This window comes from Ictalurus furcatus, chromosome 1 (genome assembly GCF_023375685.1).
Source record: "Ictalurus furcatus strain D&B chromosome 1, Billie_1.0, whole genome shotgun sequence".
In the NCBI taxonomy this organism is placed as follows: Eukaryota; Metazoa; Chordata; class Actinopteri; order Siluriformes; family Ictaluridae; genus Ictalurus; species Ictalurus furcatus.
Genome location: NC_071255.1, coordinates 34111699 through 34138935, shown reverse-complemented (window position 1 = coordinate 34138935; position 27237 = coordinate 34111699). Strand labels below are relative to the sequence as shown.

The following is a 27237-nucleotide window of genomic DNA, read 5'->3' as shown; positions in this document are numbered from 1 at the left end:
CTAGAGAGCTGAAAAAACTAGGTCCTTTTTAAAGGTCCTTTTTAAAGTCCTCATCATGATAATAAATGTCAGGGTCTATTACAGCAAGCCAGACACACTCATTATGCTAAGCATGCCATAATTGAATGTGAGTAATGGACGTAAAATGACTAGGCAAGTAAATATAGCATATAAGTTCTTGTAGTTGGACAAATGTATATCTTGAGATAATAGCACTGCTGTGCAGCCATTAACACTGCCTGCTGAGGGTCATAATACATGCTACATTCATATCAGGATTTCGCTTCACAGCTTTCTATGGAATGTTAGCCAGTAGCAATTTTGCTACATATTAACCCCAATTACAGTAACATATCAAATAGCACAAAATCCTAACTATTACACTGCCTACTCTACCCGAGAAACATCTGGTCCACATGCAAAGTGAAGAAAAGTCCTAACCTTCTCCTGACCCACAAGTCTTAATGAGACGATTTTAGCTCAGGCCCACAGTACAGCTTTTGTGAGTTTTGGCTTTTAGTGTTTCAGCCTGAGTATATTCTCCACAGGAGGCTCGTTGTTTCTGCCTGGTAATAATGTAGCTGTAATTTAACTTAAAACAAACACACTGCCCCTATATAATGTAGGTAGATAATGGAGGGTGACAGCCAGTAAGGTTCAGTTACAGCGATCTTAAATTCATAATGCTAATTAACGCTCGAGATCATCTATTGTTTATTGTATACCACAGCACACATCTGATTGGTCAGAAAGATAGGTCTCCAGATACCTATCTGGAATATAGCGCTGTTTTTTTTTTTTGGTTGCTTAAGATTGATCTATACAAACACCTACTGTTCATATAACATGTAGCTCATGTCTCATGTAGAACCGGAAGTGTGTCTATAAAGTGGACTTTCATTTCCAACAACTAGCCTAAATTAGTATCCTCTTTCTACCCTCATATCACTCCTTACCTGTCCACAAAGAGGATTACCAGGTCTTCTTGGTCAGCCAGAGCCTCCATCGCTTCCTTGAGCAGTCGGACCTTCTGTCCTCCACCAATTGAGTGTCCCACGTCTCCTCCCTTCCATTCTTCACCCATCCCTAAAACCTGGAAAAGACCAAGCGCAGTTTAGCTCAAGGGTGTTAAATTAATTTTAGATAGTGAGCCACATTACACTTAGGTCAATATCAAATGGGTTGGACAAAAAAAATGTTTAGTAAAACAATAACACATCAGCTCTTGATGATATGATTTAATTTATCGGCATTTACATGAATGCATCGTTCAGAATTTAACATACTGTAGAAGACCAAAAACTTCATAATCTTAAAAGAGGTTTTATAGTGCTTGAAAGTTTTTGAACCCTTTAGAATTTTTTATATTGCTACCTAAATATGACCTAAAGCAATCAGATTTCCCCAAAAGTCCTAAAAGTAGATTAAGAGAACCCGATTAAAGAAACTAAACAAAATATACTTGGTCATTTACTTATTGAGGAAAATGATCCAATATTACATATCTGTGAGTGGCAAAAGTATATGAACCTAGGATTAGAAGTTTAATTTGAAGATGAAATTAGAGTCAGTTGTTTTCAATCAATGGGATGACAATCGGGTGTGAGTGAGCACCCTGTTTTATTTAAAGAACAGGGAACTATCAAAGTCTGATCTTCACAACACATTTTTGGAAGTGTATCATGGCACATTTGCCACTCACAGATATGTAACATTGGATCGTTTTCCTCATGGAAATGAGGATAATATTTTTGTCGCGTTTGTTTAACTGGGTTCTCTTTGTTTATTTTAAGGACTTGTGTGAAAACCTGATGATGTTTAGGTCACATTTATGCACATATCTGGAAAATTCTAAAGGGTTCACAAACTTTCAAGCACCCTTGTAAGTCTTCACACTCCTTGAAATGTTCAACATTTTATATTGTTGCAACTGAAGTAATTAATTTAACTGGGATTAAAGCTCGTAACTCAGAAATTCCAACTTCTGATGAAAAACTAACGTAAACCCCATTTCATTCTTTTAGTAAGAAACACTTGGTTCTCTTAGAAAGAAACTTGGATACAGCGCCAAATGTTTTGCATATTGATGGAGAATCACAGCATTAGCACATTTTGTCAGTAGCTGAATTTATGGCCCTCTATTTTGCGCTCTAGTGGAATAACAGATACTAGCTCTTTTCCCCGTAATCTTTCCATTCAATTACGGACCACAAGAACATCAATTTCGAACAGAGATACTAAAATCATTCGGCGGACCGAATTATAAACTATTAGGTCACATGTTTGACACCCTTCTACTCAATTATACATAGAAACACCACCGACAAATTGATATAAAAGTCTTATTTTACCTATTCTTCATCTAAAGCAATTCTTTTAGCTTTCTTATTGGCACTGATGTGCTCTGGTCAGGAGCAAAGAGAGAAGTATAGAGGTTCTGTCTTATTCCATAAATGGCAGCATTCATGCAGACACCAAAGCAAAGCCAGCTGAATCCAAGCTCCCAGTATTCAAACACAATTTGCATGTTATGTTAAACACTGCAGTAAAACACAAGAACTGTCTAGCTTTGATAGACGATTCACCACTGCAATGTTCTACATAAGATTTTTTTTGTTGTTTTTTTTTTTACAAAAAACAAAACACATCTTAATCCAAAGCAGCCATTTGCATCAAACTGAATTAAACAATCACAGGTGCATGCTGAAGCAGGACTTCAGACTCTGAACCCAGACATTTTTGACATTCAGGATGCTACCAATGCCGTTCACTCTTTTCAGTCAGTCTGGGAAATTTTTTGAGAACCCAGACATTCTGAAATCACACAATGCTCTAAAGAATTCAGACTAAGTCAAAGTCAGTGCTTTAGGAGAAACAGATTTGTCAGTGAGTAACTGGCGAAACATTTCTCACAGTCAGTCTTACCTTCACTGAATATTTGAAGTAATTTGCAGACTGCATGAAGCGGAGGAAGCCATCAGTCTCTTGTGTGGCGACAGTGAGGACAAGTAGTTTTTCTAGAGAAAGAGACATTTTAAATTGAAATAATATTAATAAAAAAAGAAATATACAGGGTCACATTCAATTGCATAGAAAATATCCAGATCAAAGCTATGTTTAAATCCCAATCATATAAAGGCACTTTTATTTAAAATTCCATTCCCAAAAGGAATTGTAAATAAAAGTGCCTTTATATGATTTGGATTTAAACATAGCTTTGACCAAATTTATGGTCAATATCATTCATTTCTTGAATTATATATAAAATTTGAGAAAAAAATTAGCATACAGTTTGAATTGTGCACTAAAATACAATAAATATTTATAACAAGATACTGTTAACCATTCAGCTAGTACATATGTTTATTATGTTGGTCTTTATTGCAAATTCCTCCTACAGTATATCTCCTCAGGCTCCATTGCACAACTTATGACTATCCCACATTGCATCTCCCCCGAGAAATGAACACATGATATTGACCATAAATCTGCTAAAATTTGGCAAATATGGACTCATCTTTAGGATTAAATTTTAAAAATTTTAGTTTTTTCAATCACTAATCAGATTATTTACTGTATTATTATTATTATTATTGTTAAGCCATCTATTTCTTTCTATTGTTTTAACGTCACAATTGGGTCTTTTATCCATTACTCACCCTATACTTCCCCCTAACTGAAAACTGAAAGTATAATAATTGTACCTGTAATTATGTATGTACTAACTGTAATGACTATTAGTATGAATATTGTGCTGCTTATAACCAGAAGAGTGTGGCAAAAAAAATGTGTACAGTGCACAATGTAAAACATCAGCCATGCCAAAATCCCTTGCTTTCTGAGAGCCACTTCACCATAATGGCATGTATGTTGTTTTTTTGGCCACAGTATGGAATAAAAAAAGGGTCTCAAGTTACTCGAAACCAAACTGCAACCAAACCTCAAACCTATGTCAACACGATGAGAACTGATTCAAGAAGTGTGTTCCCTCATGTTAAATGGATAAACACAGAGAAGATATGTAATCGCTGTATTTAGGGGTCCAAGCACCCAAAGGTACTAGAAGCATTTTCTCTCAGTAAGAAAACTGGCTTATTGATTAATTCTCATTTCTCATTTGTAATTCTCATTCTCATGTTGAACTGTCCATGTGAGAGTGCTGTTAAGGACATTTAAAGAGGAAGAGGTGCTATGAGTGCTAGGACTGATTACCAGAAGTAATAAAAGCATCTAAATTCTTTACCCAAGTAAAAGTGCAATTACTTATCTAAATAAATTTTCTGAAAGTACATTTTCTGTAGAAATTCTGATTATTATTATTATTATTATTATTATTGTAATGCAAAAAGTATCAGTGAAACATGTACTCCATCTTAGAGTAAGCAACCAAACTGTAGTCAAGATAAAACCCAACAGATCATCAGTTAGACCATGTGTGACTCCTGTGGCTAATATCTAGCTATAGCCAAATGTTCCACTCAGAATAATCGTATGTCTGGAACAGAGTTGGTAAAATTAATAACTCTTAAATTTACTTAAAGTATGAACATAAAAGTACAAGAAACATCCACAAAGGACAAAGATGTCTACCTTTGTCACATATACATTACAGCACAGTGAAATTCTTTTCTTTGCATATCCCAGCTTGTTAGGAAGTTGGGGTCAGAGCACAGGGTCAGCCATGATATATGGTTTACGGGAGGGTTAAGGGCCTTGCTCAAGGGCCTAACAGTGGCAGCTTGGCCATGCTGGGGCTTGAATCCTTCACCTTCTGATCAGTAACCTAGAGTCTTAACTGCTGAGTCACCATGTCTTATTCTCAATCACATCTGTTAAACTTTAGATCTGTTCGGAATTTAGATCAAATATTTGAAGCTGTGTGATTCTACACGAAATTCACCTTAAGTCTTTACAAATGTACACTTTTAGAGAAATGTAGTGATGTTTGAAAATGTAGTGTGTCGAAAGTAAGCACTTTAAAATATTGTGTGAAAGGAAAACTCTAGTACAGATACTTAAAAGCCAGACTTAAATATTTATTTAACAAGTACCATGTTATTTGCCACCTTTGATGGTAGTACAAGTGATGTGCCAATTTGAGAACCCAGATTGTGAAACATTGAAATGGATTACCATCAAAAGAGATTTATTCAGAATACAATACTGAAAAAGAACCCCCGACCTTCCGATCAGTAACCCAGAGCCTTAACCACCAAGCCACCACTGCCCCCACCATCAACAACATGAGTAACTCGATATTTCATCTCAGAACAGGGGTTTTGGAGAACTGAGCCCTGTATTTCTCTCAGATCATTGTCAATAATCAATAATCAAAGAAATCCCAGAAAACTGTTTCATACCATAAACAAATTGCTCAAATGTAGCACGTCCCCTACTGTGCCTGCTTCAGCTCACCTTTATAATAGATTTCTTGATTTCTTCAGCACCAAGATTGACAATGCTTGTAAATGCATTCTTAATACCCTTGTCTCTACTGCTTCCTCTATAAGTATTTCTTATTCTCTGGCACTTTTCTCTCAAATTTCTCCCCACTTCCACAGTTGATCCTATCACAACTTGCTTGTTCAAGTCATGTTTTGCTTCATTGTGTCCTGTTGTCCTAAGTACAATAAATGACTCCCTGTGTACTGGTGTTGTGTCAGCAGCATTTAAAACTGCTGCTGTAACCCCTGTACCTAAAAAGACAAATTTAGACTTGCACAATCGTAACAACTTATATCCCATTTCTAATCTTCCCTTCCATGCAAAAATTCAGGATGTTTTTGCAAACGTTGTTTTTGCAATGTTGCAAAAGGTCCAACATTGGCATGGGTAAATGTGGTGTTCCTCTGGGATTGATTTTGGGCCCTTTACTTGTTTGCAATTACATGTTTCTGCTTGGTCAGCTCTTAAGATCTCGTGGTCTTAATTATCATTTTTACGCAGATGACACACAGATTTACATCCATTCACAACCTGGTGATTGTGTGGCTGTTGCCTTTCTTGCACAGTGTATTACTTTGATGAAGGAATGGATGTCTTTAAATTTTCTATGTTTTAACAGTGACAAAACTGAGGTCTCGGTTCACTTTTAGGTCCTTTTAGGGGGGTCTGAGATCACTTGGTTTGTTCTCATATACACGCTGAACCGCCCCGAGAGCGTTCGGAGGCCTCAAGTGAACTAGGTGTGGAAACACCCTAAATCCACATTAAATAAGTTGCAGTATGTGCAAAACTCTGCCGCTAGAATCCTGACCAAAACATGACTCCTATTTTGGAGTCCTTGCACTGGCTCCCTGTCAAGTTTCATGTAGATTTTAAAATTCTCATGCTTACCTACAAAGCTCTGCACGGTTTGGCCCCCATGTACTTGTCTGAACTTTTAACCCCTTACATTCCAAAGCGTGACCTTTGCTCCTCTGATTCTCTTTTGTTAACTGTTCCCACTTCTCGTTTACGCCGTATGGGTGACAGGGTCTTCTCTTCTTTTGCTCCAAAACTACAGAACTTGCTTCTCTCTGAGGTTAGGCATGCTGAATCTTTGAGTATTTTTAAATCTTCTCTGAAAATTCACTTTTTTAGAATTGCTTTTCTGCGATTATTATGTGATTTTTATTGTATTTTTAAAAAATTGTTCTTATTGCATGTTTTTCTCGTCCTTTATATTTAATTGTATTTTTATTTCTTCTGTTGTAAAGCGCTTTGAGATGCAACTTTTAAAGGTGCTATAGAAAATAAAGTTATTATTATTATTATTATTATTATTATTATTATTATTATTATTATTAATAGTAGTAGTAGTAGTAATAGTAGTAGTATTAATGTGGTGCTGTTAGAATGTGGAAATCATACCATACAATATACAGTAAGAGCTAGATAAAAGTATTAAATACTTTAAATACTTTTACTTTTTGATTTTTTTTATATATCAATCACAGTTGTCCATTGTAATCAAGTCAAGGCACTGTTATATATATATCACAATCAAAAGATAAAAAGTGCTCCACAATAAAAATCAAGTCAAAACAAGAAACAAATCAATGTACAAACTAACATGAAATAAATCGATGAACGAATGAATCAATAAAAAACTTAAATGGAGTTCTGTATTTGACTACTAGCCTGTGATGGCCACTTATCAGTGCTGGTCAACAGCTTAGAAGCTGCAAAAGATAGTTGAGTCAGACATAAAAGGAATTATGTTTATTAATTTTTAACACACAAGAATGCAATTTTTGGGGGGGTGATTGAGAAGCTGCTGGATGCTAAATCTCTGGAAAGTCAAAGCTTTTGTCAAGGACCATCATCCATACACACTACTTTATGTTAACTATGCATGAATAAATGTTAGGTGTATGGCAAAATGTCCAGACTATGCACAACAGTAGACAAAAAGGACTCGTGGACATATACACAAGGCATTAAATAATGGAGTACACTGTTTTGTATTAATTGGCACCCTGCCCAGGGTGTACCCCGCCTCGTGCCCGATGCTCCCTGGGATAGGCTCCAGGTTTCTCCGTGACCATGAAAAGGATAAAGCGGTGAAGAAGATGGATGGATGGATGGATGGATGGACTGTTTCGTATTAAGCAACCCTGAAGGCAGAGCTGCTCTTGCCAAGCTCGTGAAGGCCATCAAGATCCATCATTACTGGGCAAGTAACATTGAGTCCCACATAGGGTGCCAGAAAACTAAGGATTTATAATCCCACTATCCAGTGTCACCCAGAAGGTAAAGAGCTCCCTTTTTCTTTCTCATATCATCTCAGGGAGTTTTTCCTCACCACTGTCACCTCTGGCTTGTTCCTTTATTCAGTGGAATGTTAGTTTGAATCACCGTCTGTGGAGTCTTGTTTCTCTTTTCCAGCTGCGTTACACTTCTCTGACGTCACGAACAGACAAAGCACTGACTGCACCAGACGGCATGACTCCATAACACACATTCGCATTTTAATCTTGAAAAATGGAATGGGGGTGGTGACTAACATCTGGAGAACGTATTACTGCCAAACAGCTGTGTTCAATGTAACAGAAAACATTTAACACACTTCCTCCTTTGCAACAGAATCACAAAGGTAATGTTAAGCCTGAGGCGCTTTACATACGACGCTACCTCATCGTGGCACAATTTTAGTGTGGTTTTAATCGTTGTTCTTAATGAGAAATACTGTAGGTCGGACGAAAAAAAGAGTGATTTCATTCCTATTTGTGTAGTCTAAATGCATACAGCAGGCAACATCTTCCATCTTTTCCTAGAAAAACAAGGGAAACACTTTGTCTAGAACATTTGACTCACTCTTCAGTCACAGTAAAACCATCGAGAATTTTTTTTTTTTCTTTTTTGAAAATGATGGTGTGAAACGATCTCTGTGGGGGAAAAAAAAAAGACATGGAAAATAAATGAAGCTACTGCCATGTCATGGAGATGAATTTCAATGCTCTGCATATACTTTCACTCTTTAATCACATTAATGTCTCTCATTCTCACTAGCTTTAATGAGATTCATATTCTTAAAGGACTTAAAGTGCCTTAAAGACAATATACCTGAATGACTTTGGGGGAAGTGCAGTAGTGCACTTAAAAAAGGGACAGGACCATTCTTTTCTCCTTGATGTATGCTTTCCCCATACTCACAGACAACTCCAATTGTTTTGACCCAGGTGTGACCTGAAGTCCCCCATTCATTGGGACAATAGCTATCAATCACCACATAACATCAGCAAACAGGAAGAGGAGATGCAAACTTCTGAGCACACACTCTACAAACTGTATCTCACTAAGGTGGCATTATGAGAAGTGAAAAGTATGAAGCACTCAGGGGGTGTGTTGTTCTAGATAAGTAATCAATGATGGGGTGGGGTGTGATGAAGCAGAGTCACTCTTACCACCCCGAAGTTGATTTTCCAACAACGTATCCAGACGTGTTATCAATTTCACAATTTTATCAAATAACTTTTTATCCATTTATAAGTACTTTAGTGTTGTAGGACATCATTCGCTCATCAGCCTCTCTTATTTCTCTCCTTCACAGTTAAGACAGAATAAATATATACATAACTTGTTATGTTAATCAGAAGCTGGAAAGCGTAGACCGCTCGCGAGTCCTGAAGATTTTCCCGTGTCGGAAAAGACTACTTCCGTAAATGCTAAAAAAAAACGTCTAAGGAAACTTCCCCACAGCTGAATGCATTTCTAAACCTATTTATGTGGAGCATCCATCGTAGACGTCCCTTTGCAAGTTGTAACTATAGAAAAATGTTTTCGAACGAGCGCATTACATTTCCATTTATTCATTGAGCAGACGCTGTTATCCGAAGCGACTTACAAATGAGGAAATACAAGCAAAGCGCTATATCAAGCGGAGAACAATACAAGTAGTGCTACCGTACAAGATTTTTTAATTGAGCTCTAGAAAAGCAAAGCACGCAGAGTAGAGGTGTAAGAGCCAGAGTCAAGTTTTGTTTTGTTTTTTTGAAAGGATAATGTGGGGTTGGTATGATAGGTGTTAGTTAGGTGTTCACGGAAGAGGTGGGTCTTCAGCTGTTTCTTGAAGATGGTGAGAGATTCCGCAGTCTGGATTGAGGTTGGAAGTTCATTCCACCACCGAGGGACAGTCAGTGTGAAGGTTCTGGAAAGAGACTAGGCACTACTAAGCGTCGGACGTTAATCGATCGCAGATTGCGTGATGGAACGTAAGCCTTCAGGAGATCAGCATTAGTAGAAACCTGTGATTTGCCTTGCAAATAGTACTACTGACAGAGCTGCTGTTTTAGAAAATTAATCAACATCTCCTTCCTAATCAGATTTGAGAATGTGTCAGTGCTGTAGTATAAACTGCTTTATTCCCTAAATTGCAGATGTCACTGAGATTGTTGGGCCTTCTGTTCCAACACCAACACAGCTGGAGACACTTCCTTCTCTGTGGTACAAGACAAACAGCACAAAGACACATGAAGCTGGTTTGATTGTGTGATTAGTCAGCATCTGCGCATGGAGTGTACACTCAAAGTAATGGTTCCTGAATGGTTCTGATACCTTAATAAAATTTTCTAATGAGGAACAATTTGGAGCCTTTCCTGAAAAGGGAATCTATTGTAGTCTTCCTTCATGGGGACAAACTGAAAGTGGAATGTTTTTGGGTAGAGGTTAGAAAATGATGAGATTGTAACATCTTTTGTCCATTTCTTTGGCACAGAAAATCAAAAACTGACAGAAGAAATCACAATCACTTTCACACTAGTGGCTGTTTATCATCAATCACATGCAATTTCTCCTCTGGGATTAGTTTGCAAGCACTGCATTCTTTCCATGTATATCTGATCGATCTTGACTGTAAACCACACAGTTAGTTCGTGCTCCATGCGTCTATGGCATTGCATACAGAGGCTAGTCTGGATGATTTGTCTATACACTGTCTGATTTGAGCCCTAGGTACAGTTTCCCATACTGTATGTTAACAGTGTTTTCCCCTCACAACAGAGTGACTGCAACCGTGGTATAGACCGGAACCTCTTTTTGTCTGGCCATGTGATTTTAAATCTCTTCAGATCTCTTCATGCTACAATGGTTTGAAATATGATTCTTCCATATGCTTTCTTCATGCTGGTTCAAGAGAGTACTCAGAGTCCACAGTTGGAGTTAAAGCATGTAGAACTCATTGGAAACCTGGGAAAAGTCAGGGCACATGGGCCATTTAACATTACTGCAGACTTTATTTTTACTTTTCCAACCATGAACAATGAATGACGAAGAATGCAGATATGTTAAAGTTGTACAAAGAAAAGTTACACAATTAGACATGGTCTTTTCCCAGTCTTTGACTATCCAGTTGAACCCGATGTGGTTTTCTTCCATTCGGCGTCAAGGTTTAACATGTTGTGCATTCTGAGATGCTTTTCTCCTCACTGTGATTGTAAAGAGTGGTTAGAGTTATCGTTGTCTTCCTGTCAGACCAAAACAGTCTCGCCATTCTTTTTCGACCTCTCACATCAACAAGGCACTTCCACTCTCAGAATTACCACTTAATAGATTTGTTTGTTTGTTTTTCACCCCATTCTCTAGAAGTCGTTGTGAATGTTGTTCTGAATATCCCGGGAGATCAGCAGATTCTGAAATGTTCACACCAGCCTGTGTGGCAACCATGTAACCGTAGGATATTTCTATGAATGTGCAAGTGTATAGGCTTTGCTATAATACATATCCTAGATGACGCCCCCTCCCCCTGATTATTTACACAGTTCTGCATAAACACAAAAACTTGGTAATTCTGTACAAAAAAAAAAAGTTAGTGTAGCGAGCTCTTTCCTTGTGTAACACAAAATGTAATCAGATACTGGCACTATATTATACACCACAAAACATTTTTAAAGTTGATCATAAATGTAATATTATTCTATCATTCAGTATATTCAAATACGCGTTCATTTTGCACTAATTTTTTGTTTTTCATTACTATGGTATCCCAGATTTAGGCACGGCCATGCCTATGAATGCAGATTTACCATGAATACCAGCCCAAAGGGATTTTCCCCCCTTTTCCTGGGCACTCGCACTATAGTCGTCTGTGTAAATGTTAGCACTGCAGATGCCTGAGTCTCAGAGAACACAGTAAACACACAGAAAGAGAGAGAAAAAAGACCTTCATTGCTCGCTTAACCCCGGTCTAAACCAACACACTGCTGTAAACCGTCACGTCCTTACCTGCACAAATATGCTTCATGTATATTTTTCTTCATGGCATTTGTCTTGAGTCAAATGGCTTTCTTGTAAATTTATTCAGCTTAAATTCAGATCGTTTAAAAAAGGACAAGAAATCTAAAACGTTATAAATGTTGCTCATACTCAGTAGTACTTCACTGACGCTTCATCAACAAATCAAGTGAACGGATATTAAAAATGGAAATTCCTACAGAGGAATTCTACAGCTATACGCAAACACACACAGCAAGAGAAATTCAGACACTTCTGTTGGGTTTTCAGTGACTGTTTTTTCTGATATTAGATGGAAGGCCAAGGTCTAATATCTGTCAATAGATAATGATACTATTCGGGTTGAGCGATGCATCACATCAAAAGGTCTCATCAATGACATAATAAGGATGAGACAATAAATGATCATATTTAGGTTTGGCAGCACCTCTGGGTGTATGAAAAGAAAGTCAGGTCAACAACGACATACTTTTAGTGCTCGGAATTCTATTCAGCACAGCTCAATTAGTCTGGCATGCAGCAGGCGAGGGTCGTATATGGCACACTGGAGCTGCTGTTCTGTTGTACATGGAAACAGATACAGCACGTGTTCATAATCATGGTGCTTAAGTTTTATGGTTCTATTGTATCGCAAATCAAATTCATCTGTGCTGAAAATGGACAAATGCTTGGCGGGACAGCCCTTGCATGGAATGAAGTCTCAAAATATTTACATCACATAAGCACTTACGCTTTAAACAGGTGGTCTTATTTAATTTTAATTTATGGATAAGTGAGTGATGGTACACGGGTTGGGGAGCTTGTTTAAGGGCCCAGTACTGGTTCTCTGGCAGTCAGAGTCTGGCATCAGAACTCTGATCTACTCATATATTGTGCGTACTATCAGAACAAAATCTAACATTTTTGACATTTATCAAGTTGTATATGGAGATATCTATTCATAAATCATTTTCAGGAGCGTTTACACAAGAATTGTGGTATTCCTGAAAATCCACTTAGTCCGAAAACACTTTTTTGTATCCTACAAAAGATCCTGAAGCTGTGTAAAATTACATACATGAGGAGATGCACTAATATGAAGCGCAATTGATCATCTTCAAATCGCATACTGTAACTGGCGATTAATTACTGAGATTTTACATATGGAATATATGTAAGTAAATTACTTTTTTTTTTAATGAATTTAACGAAAGGTTTGTGAAAATGAGTCATTTCATATGAATGAATTGGAAAAATAAACTATCCGAAACAAATCCATAAACTAATAAAAAAAAATAATTAAAAAAAAACACAAGGCTAAGGATTTAGGGTCTATGCATGGTCTTTAATTGTAAGACATCATTTTATAGCCAATTTATAAGCTAATTCACAGTGCCCTGGGACCAAAATTCCTTCGAATAATAAAATAATTAATAGTGGAAACGTGCTTAATCCAGGAAAAAGTAGGCCATGCTCATTGTTGGCAAAAAGCCCTGGGACAAAGACACATTCCAATCAATTGAAAAGTGTGCTCGATGTTCTGCCAGTTCAAATTACCACCCTCATAACTGACCTCAATACAACTCTGATCTGTGGTATAGCCATAGGGAGTTTAAACTTTCCAAATAGGGAGTGCAAGAGACAGAGCACGGCATAGACGATACATCTACATGGCTAGGTACCTACATAAAGGCACATCATACCAAAAATCCTTTAACATATCATTTAGGCAAATTCAGTATATTAATAAACTGGGCAAATACACACACACAATTGAATAACAATGTAAAGAGAAAATGATTTTTAGAGGTTTTTTTTTTTTTTTTAATCAGTAACTGATCACAAAATACCCAATACAATAATCACACCAAACAGTACATCTAAAGCAGAATTCAAATTACTGACACTTGACTTAAGTCCCGTGTTCACCTATTGCAGAACCCAGCTAGAAACCTGAAATTCTTAACTATACAAAGAATACTTGAAGATCCCTTGAAGACACTTGGGAGGAAACCTACATTCACACAAACTTTACACAGACCGCAACTAATATGTCTCCTTTGAACCACTGATCATCTAAAGAACACTTGGGAATTGCTTTCCTCTGAGAGAAAAGCAATCTCTGCCAATCTGAAACCAAACACTTGACCCTGGAGCTGTGAGGCACAAACTGTTGCAGTTCTGATTAGAACCCATTTGAGTAGTTAAGAACCCATGAACTCTCCAAAGAAACCTTGTGGAACGATTGTTTTCTAAGAGTTGTTCTAAGCCGAACAGACATTTTTTTCTTTCTTTCTGAAATATCCGAATATCTGCATCTGAAGCAATCTACATTCATCTAGTATTCCAAAGGGCTCTTTCCTTTGTCCCTCTGGGAGAACCATTAAAAGCTCTATGTAGAACCCTATATCAGACCATTTTTCTTTCAGCAAAGGTTCCAAATAGAACCTAGAACCATTAATGATCCAAAGAACCCATAAGAAACTCAGAATCTGGAAACATGGATCAACTCTGCACCACTGGAGACTTGGAAAAAAGACTGCTTATAGCGTCTTAAAGGGCTCTTTGGGTTGTCTCTCAGAGAGAACTCTTAGCAGTTCTATTGAGAATCCTACATGAAACTGTTTCCCTATTCCAGAAATTTCAAAGCACGACTGAATTAGGATGGTAGAACATTTGACAGCTCAAAGAACCACCCCCCCCCCAAAAAAAAAAACCACACACACAGACACACACACCAGCCTAACCGTTCACCGTTCTACTTTTAACCTAGATGAAAGGAAATTACGGTGTCAAATTGGAAGAATTTTAATGTAACCACAAAAAGGTTCTTCTCGTACATAACAGCAGTAAACAGTACCTGCTAGTCTGGAAACTAGACACACACACACACACACACACACACACACACACACACACACATTCCTGCACCAAGGTAGGCAGCCCATGTGTTTCTGCTCTGGACCCAAAAACCTAATTTGAGGACCGAGTGTGCAATAAACCAACGGAAATGATCCTCGGTCAGACGTTATTTCAGCTGTCCATGACTAAAATAGAAGTCTATGCTCCTGTGGGCCCTTGGAGCTGATGGTGGGTAAAAAAACACACACATCTCTGCTCATAATCCTGGAACCATGTCATGTATCGGCTGAGGTTATGCACGTTCAATGACGTTGCTCCATGTCTGCCGTAATGGCCTCTTGATGATGACTAATGTGTGACATCATCTCCATCTGCAAGACCTATATCCTCTAGACTTCTGCCTGAAAATGTGGTGGAACACACCAAACTCCCGTATTTAACTTTTCCCAGGATGGAAAATAATCATAATTATAGAGATAAAAAAGACGACATTCAACTGGTTGATAATTATTGCCATCACATCCCTCTCGAAACTGGGTCAAGTGTTGCCATAGGAAATTCTTTATTAGGAAAACGCAGAGTGAGACAGGAACAGCCTCTGTTTTATGTGATAAACTACTCATAAAGCATGCTGTTGAACCCTCAGATGCTTCCATCACTACACTGTAGGAACTGTTTAGATTAGACAGCCAGGTTGGTAAAGCAGCCCTGCATCATGTCTCTCGATTTTGTCAGAATGCTTGGTACAGAAAATTAATCATAAACTTATCTGTAACAGCGGCTCATGTGCAAAGCACTGGTTTAATCTGCTTGTTCTAAAATCTTAGAGTTGCTATAGTAACAACTTACACGGGGACTTGTATGGAGGATACTCCACATAAACGGATTAAAAAGACCTATATCTGGTGAAGTTGATATGGTAAAGTCTTCTGTAGGAGACATTTATTTAATATGTATGGAAGGAGTCTCCAGTGTTAGTGCTTTGTAACAGTCAGAGGGAAAGCGCTAATAGTTTCGACACTTTCTAGGTAACATGACAAGTTGCATCATTTTGTCTTTTGGGCTGGTGAGGGAACGACCGTTTATAGCTGCTGTAACAGAAGCGATAACAGGAACGTGTTTTGTAGACATTCCACAACATTAAATGTAACTATTAACAGATAGAAAAAGATGATGTCTCATTCTCTAACTGATAAAAATTGTAATCAGCTTTGTGTCTGGCTGCATCAGTCCACCAAGTCAGTGATTCATTTCCTATAACATAACACCCTCCATCCCATCCATCCATCTTCTATACCGCGTATTCTTTTCAGGGACACGGGGAAATCTGGAGCCTATCCCAGGGAGCACCGGGCACAAGCCGGGGTACACCCTGGACAGGGTGCCAATCCATCGCAAGGCATAATCACATACACAAATGTTCTTATTTTATCAGTCCTAGCTAGCATCGGCTAATTAGCCTAGCCTGCACTCTAGATTAGCTTTATTACGATCAGTAATGGAGATGAAATGAAGATTAGGAAGTTGTTTGTCTTTATTGTAGCACTGGAGGCAGAAGATCTACAGAATTTGAGCTGCTTGTTTGACTTGAACGTATGCATCCACAGTTAAAGTGGGGATGTCACATCACATACTGGTGTACGTCCCAGACATAGACAACCTTTTTATTTTTAGTAACATTGCGATTTTGGAATATTGCCAATGAGATATTTGAAACAACACGTCTAATTTTCCTATACAGTATTTATTCACTAACAAGACTTCCACCAGCGCTGATGACTCAAGGATTTTTGAGTCAGAAATTAAAAAATAAATAAATAAATAAAATAATAATAATAATAATAATAATAATAATAATATTTAGTCATGCTCTCCTCACATTTACGGAGTTTTAATAAATTTTCCGCTCAGGGATGAAACTCTGATCTCTGTGATACCACAGATTCTGTAAATGAGGAGAAACAAATGTGAATCACCAACATGCTGCCAATACGACAAACAGGAGTTTCTACTTACCTCATGTTTGCCTCATTGAGTCAATTCATAAAACTCCTACTGTATTTCACAAGCATCCAAACAGCACATGTATTTGTTTTGCAGCGTTCTAACATTTATGGCTTAACATTAACCATTTTTGACTCCTTGGTGCTGTGATACTGGAGACACCTGAAAACCATGCTCTTCTGCTTTTCAAGTTAAAGCAGTGGTCAGACCAATAAAATGTGGAAAGGGTAATTCACTGAAGACTAAAAGATGCACGGTAGCGGCTACTTTTGGTTCACACAGACTTTGACCTGTGAACTCATGAACTTTGCTTTTGTATGCCAAGTAGAAACAAAGGGTATGGGACTGTGTTTCCTATTGGTCAGTAGAAAATAGAGGACCTGCATATTATCGAATAGTGTACACATCATGCGACTTTTGCCTCACAATTTTCTTACTGTTGCTTGGCTTAAATCTGAAAATAATAGCCATCTCGTCCACCAACACACTCAGGGGATTGGTGGTATTTTTTTTTTTCCTCTACCTGCTAGGAGTTCTTATTTTTTAGAGGGAACAATAAAAAGAGGAGATGTATTGGTATGGTTTAGATTTCCAAACCAATGCCATTTTAAACATTATTAAGTTATTTGGAAGTGCTGAAAATATGTATTATTTATGCATCCATCTATACATCCATTCTGTTTTCTATACCGCTTATCTTTCGTGGTCATGGGGAACCTGGAGTCTATCCCAGGAGGCATTAGGCGGGGTACACCCTGGACCAGGTGCCAGTCCATCGCAGGGCACAATCACGCACCCATTCATACACTACAGACACTTCAGACACTTTGGACGTGCCAGTCAGCCTACCATGCATGTCTTTGGACTGGGGAAGGAAACCAGCTCAACCAGTACGGGGAGAACATGCAATCTCCGCACACACAGGGCAGTGGCGGGAATCAAACCCCCAACCCTGGTGGTGTGAGATGAGCGTGCTAACCACTAAACCACCGAGCCCCCTGTTATATATGTACATTTAAGCTATTTATTCCTGTCCACACATACTCTCTGAATGAGAGTATAAAAGCGACATCCAGAGTTGCACCGAGAATGGATTGTTTTCGGAAAATCTGAGCATTCTGTCCAGAACGGGATAGACAGACAGCAACTAAACAGAGGACCAGGAGTAGCGCTTCATAGCCCTACACCATCATCCACCCTCTGATCGTTGGCTCAAGACGATCATGAGAAAGACCAGCAACCAGCTCATTACTCTGTAATTCAGAATCGTGTGACTGTTTGCACAGAATTCCACAGAAACAACAAACACTCGCAAGCCGCTTCAATAAAAGACGTGGCAACCCATCATCCTGTTCTCCCCGAAGGCCAACTGCAGGGTTCGGACTGCCAGCACCCGCAGCTTGCTGAGTCCAGAGTGTTATATTCTGGCTCTGCTCTCTGATATGAAGGAATATGGTTTACTGCAGCATGCAGCCTGTAAATTCTAGGAAGACTGCTATGAAAGGATGTGAACATACAGAGTGTGATGGATTTTCAGCTTTCCCACGTTCAAATCCTGAGCCATTGGCAGCACTTCAATTTTTTCAGACTTTCCAGCTGTGATGTAAATATATGAGGTCATATATTTAGTGATGGCTGAATAGAATATCTATCCATATCTCTACACAGAAACCATTAGGCTTGAGCGATGCATTAAATAACAGTGTTAATTGAAATAAAAGTTGTTAATTGATTCCGAACTCCATGATGTTTCTACTGGGTTCAAGTAGTCATGTTTACTTCGAACACCAAACATGGTAAACTGAAAAGAAAAAGAAAAAAAGAAAAAAAAAAAAGGTTGTAACCCTTTTCTTCAAGCCAAAGAACAACAAACCTTGTATTTTCATTATACAATGGTTTCATGGTCTACTAACTTTTAGCGACCAACCAGGGAGGGTGAAGCCTAACACATGCTAACTACATCTTTTCATCGTTTTACTGCTCATGCTGTGTCACAGGGTGGCGTACCACATTCTGAGGAAAGCGTTGTTTGCCCTTAGGATTCAATCACTTCATACAGCATGACATATACACTATATACATTTATTTTTTTACGACTTTCGGTGCCGTTGATATTCTTGGTGCCAGAAAAGTCCAAAACAATGTCTTAGTTTACTGATTTCTAACTCCTCTTCATTTTCTCCTCCTCTTCATGTAGGAAGGAGCACCATTAAAGTAAATTGTGTATCATTACCCACTACGCTTACATTTAGTTCTCGGGTACATTAGGGATTTCGAGGAGCCACGCTCCTTCTTTTGCCATGCATGTGAGTTATTCACAGATAAAGATTAAAGCATGAGAAAAGAAGTAGACGATCATTTCACTAGCCCATATATGGTGCATAAAATAAACATTTAACATATAGCCAGTTGTACGTTGCACCTCAAATAATTACGTCATGTTAGTTCCAGCCAAATGTATGCAAGATATCCAAAAGCACAGAGAGTTATCTGTGTGGGAACCCCACTGTACACATGGTATACGTCTTCACGTGTCAAAACGTAGCAATCAAGCATCACTCTCTCCAACATAAGGCAGCGATTTTGTGGTGTTCAGCTATAGATTTTAACACAATTCTCTCCTGTTCAACCAAGCTGTGTTTAGTTAAACAGAGAAAGTCGAAAAGACAAAACACATGTTTATGAAGTGATGGCTTTCCACAAGGTAATATGTTTAAAGCCTTCTTTAACAGTTCATGCCCTAAATATCATAGATTTGCTCCAGCTGAGGTGAAGTTCTACTTGGATCATATCCATACACTCTGGTCTGGTTTTCTCCTTGTCAGAGAAGTGTCAGAGAAGTATGGGACAGAGCAAAGCATGTAATTCTCACTTCATAAATGAATATGTCGTTTTTACAGTGGGGATTTCTTTATAAAATGATCAAACCGGTGCCTTTTATCTTCTTAAATTATTGTTATTAAATACATAAAGGGGAATTATCCTCTGAGATCAATACTATACCGTTATTCTAGGGTATGAAGTGCAATTGTGACCATTTGAACTTTGCTCTCATCTTCATTTGAACTTTCTCATCATCTCATTTGTGATTTTTTTTTTTTTTTTTTTTTTAAAGGCTACTTTAAACCCTTTTAAATCTTGAAAAGGTTTAAAGCCTCGGGCTCTGAAATAATAACGACTTGACAAGGCTCCTTTCCCTTTTTACAGGCAAACACACCCAGATCATTTTGGACGTGCGACTTTTACTGTGTGAACACAGAAACCGTGTCTCGGAGGAAGATGAACCTGAGTCACATCCAGGAAAATTCCAGGAAACCTCCAGGACAATCAGGAGCTTGTATAAAACATAATGTTTTAAAATAGTCCCGTTAGAAAAATAAGACTCTTACCTGTCGGGATTTGTTCGCGGGCGCACTGAGCGCAACCAAGCAGCAGCGCAAAGCTGAGCGCATACATCCCCGGCAGGAACATCATGATCTGCCTGCAGCTTCAAGACAACAGGACAGGGTGCAAGAACAAGACCCGAGGCTACAGAACAGGGTGAGAGAACAAGCTCAAGTCCGCCAGGCAGTCTGCGCGCTTTTTCCTTCTTTCTTTCTTTCCTTCTCTGTTTTTTCCCGTTTGGCTCAGCAGTGCGGGTCAGTGCGCACTCAGTCCATTCAGGAGTCCCACAGAAAAGAGAAAACACACTCCGAACACACACAGAGCACCTACACAGGGGTAGGGAGTGAGAGTGAGGAGGGTAGTCCCAGTGCTCAAAAGGCGGAGGGATCACTTTGACCCATTACAGAGCAAACCCCGTCCCTCCTAAAACACACACACACACACACACACACACACACACACATTCTGTATATAGTGCCTTTATATTGTCCTTAATTTATGTACATCGTTTGCACTGTTTTCAGTTTGTTTATTTACATTTATTAGTATTTTATTTTATTTAGTTTTGCCTTATTTTATTTCTCCTGTTTTTACACTTTGTACTTTCTTTGGCAATACAAATGTACAATTATTTGCCGTGCCAATAAACCACATGAAAACTGAACAGGTGGAAACGTTTTTCCTGTTTGTAATTAATACTATAATTTTTATTCAATGATGATGATGATGATGATGATGATGATGATTAATTCTCCTTTCTTATCTATATTGATGTTTTGGCACCATTGTATGTAAACCATCATGCCAATATAGTACTTTGAAATTGAAAAAAAAATGAAAGAGGCAGAGAGAGAGAGGGGGGGTGGGGGGACTGGGGGGGGGGGGGGTGGAGAGGGGTGGGAGCAAGGCCAGATCCAGTGTGAAAAGAAATATCCCATTCCGAATGCATTCTATGAATATAAGCCAACTTTCCACACATACAATCCAACTCAGTGACTCAAGCATATCATCTTAACTAAATTTCCCCCAGTGTTACACTTCTTGATTCTGTTTTGTCAGAGGGTGTTTTAAAAGTGTGATGTGCTGTGCTTATTTTATTAAAAAAAAAAAAAAAAAAATTGTAACTGGCAAATTGCTGTGGTATAAGAGGACTAAAACACTTCATGTTTTGTTACTCATAAAATAATGACCTTCTACTGAACTTCAGGTTTGGATCCAGACACAAATACGGACATTTAAAGTGCTAAACTTCCCGTTTAAGGATGTAATACAATGACAGCACATAAATATGTTTTATTTCTTATACTTAGACCAGTAAATCTCCACCACTGGGAAATAAATAAATAAATAAATACCTTCTGTCTCTGCTTCATGGACAGTCTGGGTATCCCCAAACTCTACTATCAGTACGTTTACATGGACGACAATAATCCGATATGAACCCGATTAAGACGATACTCTGATTAAGAAACTAGCATGTAAACAGCGATTATTGATGACCTTAATCCGATTAAAGTCAGGGTAAACATAAATGGAATACTCGTATAGGTCAAACATAAATGGAATACTCGAAGTAAACATAAATGGAATTAAGACACGTGGAGTATTCCCGTTTTAGTCGCATTATCGACGTGCGTTACAGACATGTACACACTTTAATCACACTATTAACGACGTGTGGGAGTTTTCACCGCATTGTGCGACAGGACACGATCACACACGGCAGCGCTCAACCGTTTGACGGGAAACAGGAGAGCACGGCTGTGTCCCAAACCGCGTACTTACCTACTATATAGTGGGTGAAATACATTTAGGCAAGTACGCGGTTTCTGACACAGCCCACGGTTTCAAGCAGTCGTCTATTTGTCGTCAAATAATTAACTGCACTTGAAGTTTTCGTAAAATTAAAAATGAAACACCTAAAACTGTATACGGTCCCATAACGAAGACCAGCTGTAGGAAGTATCTTGCTTCATGCACTTTCTACATTGTATGTAACTATAAGTGGATAAAAAGCCAAATTAGTTGTTTATTAATAAATGAAACATTCTAATCATTGGCAAATCGCTGTGGTACAAGAAGGAAACAAAAAAACACTTCAAGATGTTTTCACATCTTGCAGCTTCACTGGCCTTAAACTCAGCTGACTGCTGAATGCAGAAATTAAGAGCATTTTATCGACTTTCTTCTGTACACAACTTTATTTCTGCAGTTTTGTTGCATGCATTTCGTAACAGACAATTTCAATGGTGATAATGTTAGGACTCTGACTTGTCCTCTCATTTGAACATTCAGGTGGTGAGACAGGAAGGATATTTTTTCCACACTGGTTTCTGGAGTTGTAAACCCCAGGTGATTTTCTCTTAGGGGAATTAACACAGCTGTGATTTAGTATGAGGGATTCCTGCAGATTCACCCTAGGGCACTTTATTACTTTTGTGAGACTTTTCTTTGTAAGACACAACTCCTATGGAGATAAGCAGCAGTGATGGATTTGTTTAATTCACAAACCGTCTACTTATCTGGGAAATAATGGAAGACCCAAGTCTTCAGAAATCCTTGGATCTCTTTTTAGTCTGATTAGCTTTAAGATCAAGCTCAACACTTGCAAGAGATGTTTATCCAAGAGTTCCTATATTTTTTCCCCCACCTATCACCGTGTCTTTACCACTTGCTCAACAATGTGTGTGTGTGTGTGTGTACTTGTTTAATGAGACGGTCATAAGTATTATTAAGGTTTAAATCAAAAAAAATATCACATTTAGGAGTCATTAATGGAGCCAGGTCATTTATATGAACCTACAAAGATGGTTTAACACTTGCAAATTTGTAACAATTTTGCACACACAAACAAATTAAGAATTAAGATTATAGTTGGGATTAGGGATTGTGATTGTGTCTATATTTTGTCTGATGGCTTTACATATGAAATCATGCACAATCCAACCAGATCACCGCCACTCATCTAAATATGTACAAATTTCTCATGAAATCTCATGGATCCCTTGAACTTGTCCACATTTTTTAGAGTTACAACCTGTAGGCTAACTGAAATGGACTTAATTTGGATTATATGCCATGAATATATACTGTCGCAATTACCACCATAATTTTGAAGTGAGGGAAATCAATATACTTTACACATTTATTTACAAATAAATTTAAAAAAAAAAAAAAAAAAAAAAAAAAAAAAAGCATTTGTGATTGAACAAGTATTCTCCCCTTTTGTGAAATTAGTTCTAGTTCTGCCAGATGCCAAAAGTCACACATTTGGTTAAATGGAGTCCACCTGTGAGCAATTTCATGATTTCAATATAAATACATTTCCCTGTTTATTGGTTTGAGTTTTAAACAAGTCTGGTTTTGGAAAAGTGTCAGAGTTTGGTTATAAAAAATATCCCAAACTTTGAACATCCCACAGCGCACCATTAAATCCAACATTAGAAATGGAAAGAATATGACACAACCATGACTCAGCCTACAAAAGGACATCCAACAAAAGTAACCAAGTGACCAAGTAGAAGGATTTAGCCAGAGAAGCAGCCAAGATGCCAAAAGTAACTCTCAACGTGATGCTACCACCACCACGCTTCACTGAAGGGTTGGTTTTCTCAGGATGATGATCAATGTTGGGTTTCTACCCAAAAAAATATACATTTTGGTCTCATTAGGTCAGAGAATCTTTTTCCACATTTGCTGAGTCTCCCAACATGCCTTCTGGTAAACTCCAAACAGGATTTCATATAACGGCATTCTTCCATAAAGCACAGCTTTGTGGTGTATCCGGGCTATAGTTGTCCTTCTCCCATCCAAGCCGTGGATCGCTCCAGCTCGAGCAGAGTTACCCTTGACCTCTTGGTTGATTCTCTGACTAATCGCTTCCTTTCCTGTTCACTGACGTTTGGTAGACTGCCTTCTGTATTCTTTCCATTATTTTAAACAATGGATTTTTTTGATTCATGACTTATACATTCATGCTGTGAATTTCCTGTTCTACCACATCTCAAAGGTGCTCTATTGGATTCAGGCCTGATGATTGGAGAGGAACGTGTACTTTACTGGAGCACACTGAACTCATTGTCTTGATTTATGGAACAAATTTGTACCCATAAGGAGATATTTTGTGACATGGCACATGCTAGAAGCAGTCTTTATAAAATGGGTAAATTGTGGTCGGTAATTTTTGAATGGTATTAAAGGGATCCATGTGTGCCAGGAAAACATTCCCCACACCATGACATCACCACCACCACCAGCAGCCTGAGCTGTTGACACAAGGCAGCTTGGTTCCATGGGTTCATGTTATTGACACCAAATTCTGACACTACCATCTGCAGCAGAAATCGAGATTCCTGAGACCAGGCAATGTTTTTTGTTACCCCCAATCAAGTCCAGTTTTGGTGATCCTGTGCCCATTGTAGCCTCAGATTCCTGCCTTTGGCTGACAGCAGTAGAACCCGATGTGGTCTTTTGCTGTTATAGCCCATCTACCTCAAGTTTTGACATGTTGTGCTTTCTGAGATATTTTTCTGTTCACCACAGTTGTAAAGCGGGGTTATTTGAGTTACCGTATCCTTCATGTCAGCTCAAACCAGTCAGGCCACCCTCCTCTGACCTCTCTCATCATATTTCTGCCCACAGAACTACCTCTCACTGGATGTTTTATGTTAATTGCACAATTCTGTGTGAACTCTATAGACCATTGTGTACGAAAATCCCGTCAGATCAGTAGTTCCTGAAATGCTCAAACCAGCTAAGATAACATTTCCCCCCCCATTCTGATGTTTGGTGTGATTGCAGAATGGCACGAAAGAGCAAGTGTGCAGGGGTTGCTAATAAAACTACCCAGTGAGTGAATAATTCCAGTTAAGTCCATTTCAGTTCCGGGTTGTTACAGTTTTACTTTAAAATGTGGTCAATTTCAATGTCGCAAGGCACTCTACATCCAGTCGTTCTTGCTGATAAAGGATCAGAGAGAAATTTTATGTAAAAAATTACTGCAGTGTCAGAAATCTGCTTTTAGACAACCCATGCATGGATTCATTTATCCATTTTGTTGGCTCATGGGGAAAAGCAGCAGCTGGGGGCTTTTATGCATCTGTATTCACTGTTGGCTTAGACAATGAGACACAAGCCTGTCGTTCATGTTCAACATCTGTATTCGATTAGCTGGGTGAGAAGGACTGCATGCACCATATTTGTGCAAATCACACTGGTGGTCAGTAGGCGGTTAACATAAGCCTACATTTACATTCTACTGTAAAGAGACTTAATAAAACATTAAGAACACCATTTGTTCTATATTGTATTATAATTCATATAAGTCTTAAAGGGTTTTTATTTCTTTCTCAGCCTGGTGGAAAGATGGATAAAAAAACAAACAAACATAGGCTTATTTAACCTATATGAATCTTTTTTGCTTTGTTTTTTTGTTTTTATGAGCATAACGGGAATTGCAGAGAAAATTCCTTATGAGCAATAAGGGCTTGTTAGATTCATTTTACAGCTAGATTGTTAAATTTTGTCTGTGCTTTTTAGAGAGCTGTCAAAGAGACAGAATGAAAATGATTTAGCAAAGAAAGAAATCACTTTTTTCCCCAAGATATGAGTAAATTAAAGTATTCTTTACAGTATGTAAGGAATAAACCAAAATATGACATGCTGTTATAGGAAAATAATTAACAACATGGTGTGACGTGCCCTGGTATGCATGGAATTAAATGGTAAATGGTCTGCACTTATATAATATATATTATTTTATCCAAAGCGCTTTACACTGTGTCTCATTCACCCATTCACACACACACACATGAACTCACACTCCAATGGTAGCAAAGCTGCCATGCAAGGCGCTGACTTGCCATCGGGAGCAACTTGGGGTTCAGCGTCTTGCCCAAGGACACTTCGGCATGTGGAGTCACGTGGGCCGGGAATCGAACCGCCAACCCTACGATTAGTGGACAACCCGCTCTACCACCTGAACCACAGCCGCCCCTTTATTATTACCAAGCTTAAGATTATTTCGCAATGGCAGCACGTCCTGAAGAGTGTTATCTCAGCATTTTGCCAATGACAATTTTTTGTTTATTAAAGAATGACATGTTGTAATTTTTAATCATTTATAGTTCCAATTAAATGTTGATAGTTCCTGTTATCACAGTAGGGCGTGGTGGTGCAGTGGGTAGCGTTACTGGCTCACAGCTTCAGGGTCTGATTCAATCCTAAGCTCTGGTTATTTTCTGTGCAGGTTTCCTCCCACCTCCCAAAACATGTCAGGAAGTGGACTGGCTATGCTAATTTACCCCTAAATATGAATGAGTGTATGAATGTGTGTATGGTGCCATACAATGGACTGGCATCACATCTCGGTGTATTCACATAAATATCTCCTTACAGGAAACTTCACCATATCAAAAAAAAAAAAGTTTACATGAAGCATCCACCATACAAGTCCATGTGTAAGTTGTTATAGAGATGATGACATATTTCCACAAGCTCAAACATCAGAGCTATAAATATTCCTCTTTTACTCTCTACCGTTTATGTAGATAATCTGAAATGTTGAATACAGAATGAATCTTTGGAAATAAAAGCAAGCATCGGTCAGCAGACTGTAATTCATTTATTCCAGTAACTGAATTAGGACTAGAAAGTCGTTTGACATTTTGCCCCAGATGACAATCCAAGATGGCCCATCTGGCATTTCCTATTCAAAATACACAGCGGTTTAGAGCTGAATGGTTTTCCAATTGCAATAGTGAGTCATTCAACATGCCAAGGTACCACAACCCTGATGGAGCCTTTGCCATTATTGCTGCCCAGAAATAGGTTTATCCCTTTCAATTTTCAGTCTTTCGTCTTGATTGTGCCGCTTTAATTACAAGCTGGGATCGATCGAGGACTCTCCTGTCGCTTTCTTTCTGTCCCATTGCCTGGGCTGAACCTCACCCACCCATGACCACAGCTGGAACCTCTGCAGTTGGCCAGTTATGAGAAAAGAGAATTAGAGAGGCCAGGAGCATGAGATCACAGTCCAGGACTGAGGGACAATATTCATGTGTTTTAATGCTCTTGTGAATTCAAAGCAGGATAGGAACCAGACAGAATGTTATGGTGGGCATGATGCAATTCATTGTGGATTGTTAAATCCGATTTTGCACATTTCACACTCTTAATTGGCGATTTTATTAAAATTAATAAAGTGAGTAGGGAAGTTTTAGCTCGGAAGTTTGGATTTAATGCAAGAATATATAGATGCTTCTGCAGTTGTGACTCACTGTGGCAGTGATAGTGGTG

General features: G+C 38.5%; 1 protein-coding gene across 1 annotated transcript in view; it reads right to left on the bottom strand.

Moving 5' to 3' along the window:
* The window catches only part of plod2 (procollagen-lysine, 2-oxoglutarate 5-dioxygenase 2), a 50801-nt gene extending 30501 nt beyond the window's left edge, over positions 1–20300 (bottom strand). The window contains exons 1-3 of the mRNA XM_053636765.1: positions 19947–20300; positions 2926–3017; positions 957–1093 (exon numbers count right to left, since the gene is read on the bottom strand). Of these exons, the coding sequence (XP_053492740.1) occupies positions 957–1093; positions 2926–3017; positions 19947–20031 (314 nt within the window). The 5' untranslated portion in view covers positions 20032–20300. The remainder of the gene's footprint in view (positions 1–956; positions 1094–2925; positions 3018–19946) is intronic.
* Positions 20301–27237: the final 6937 nt, after the last annotated feature.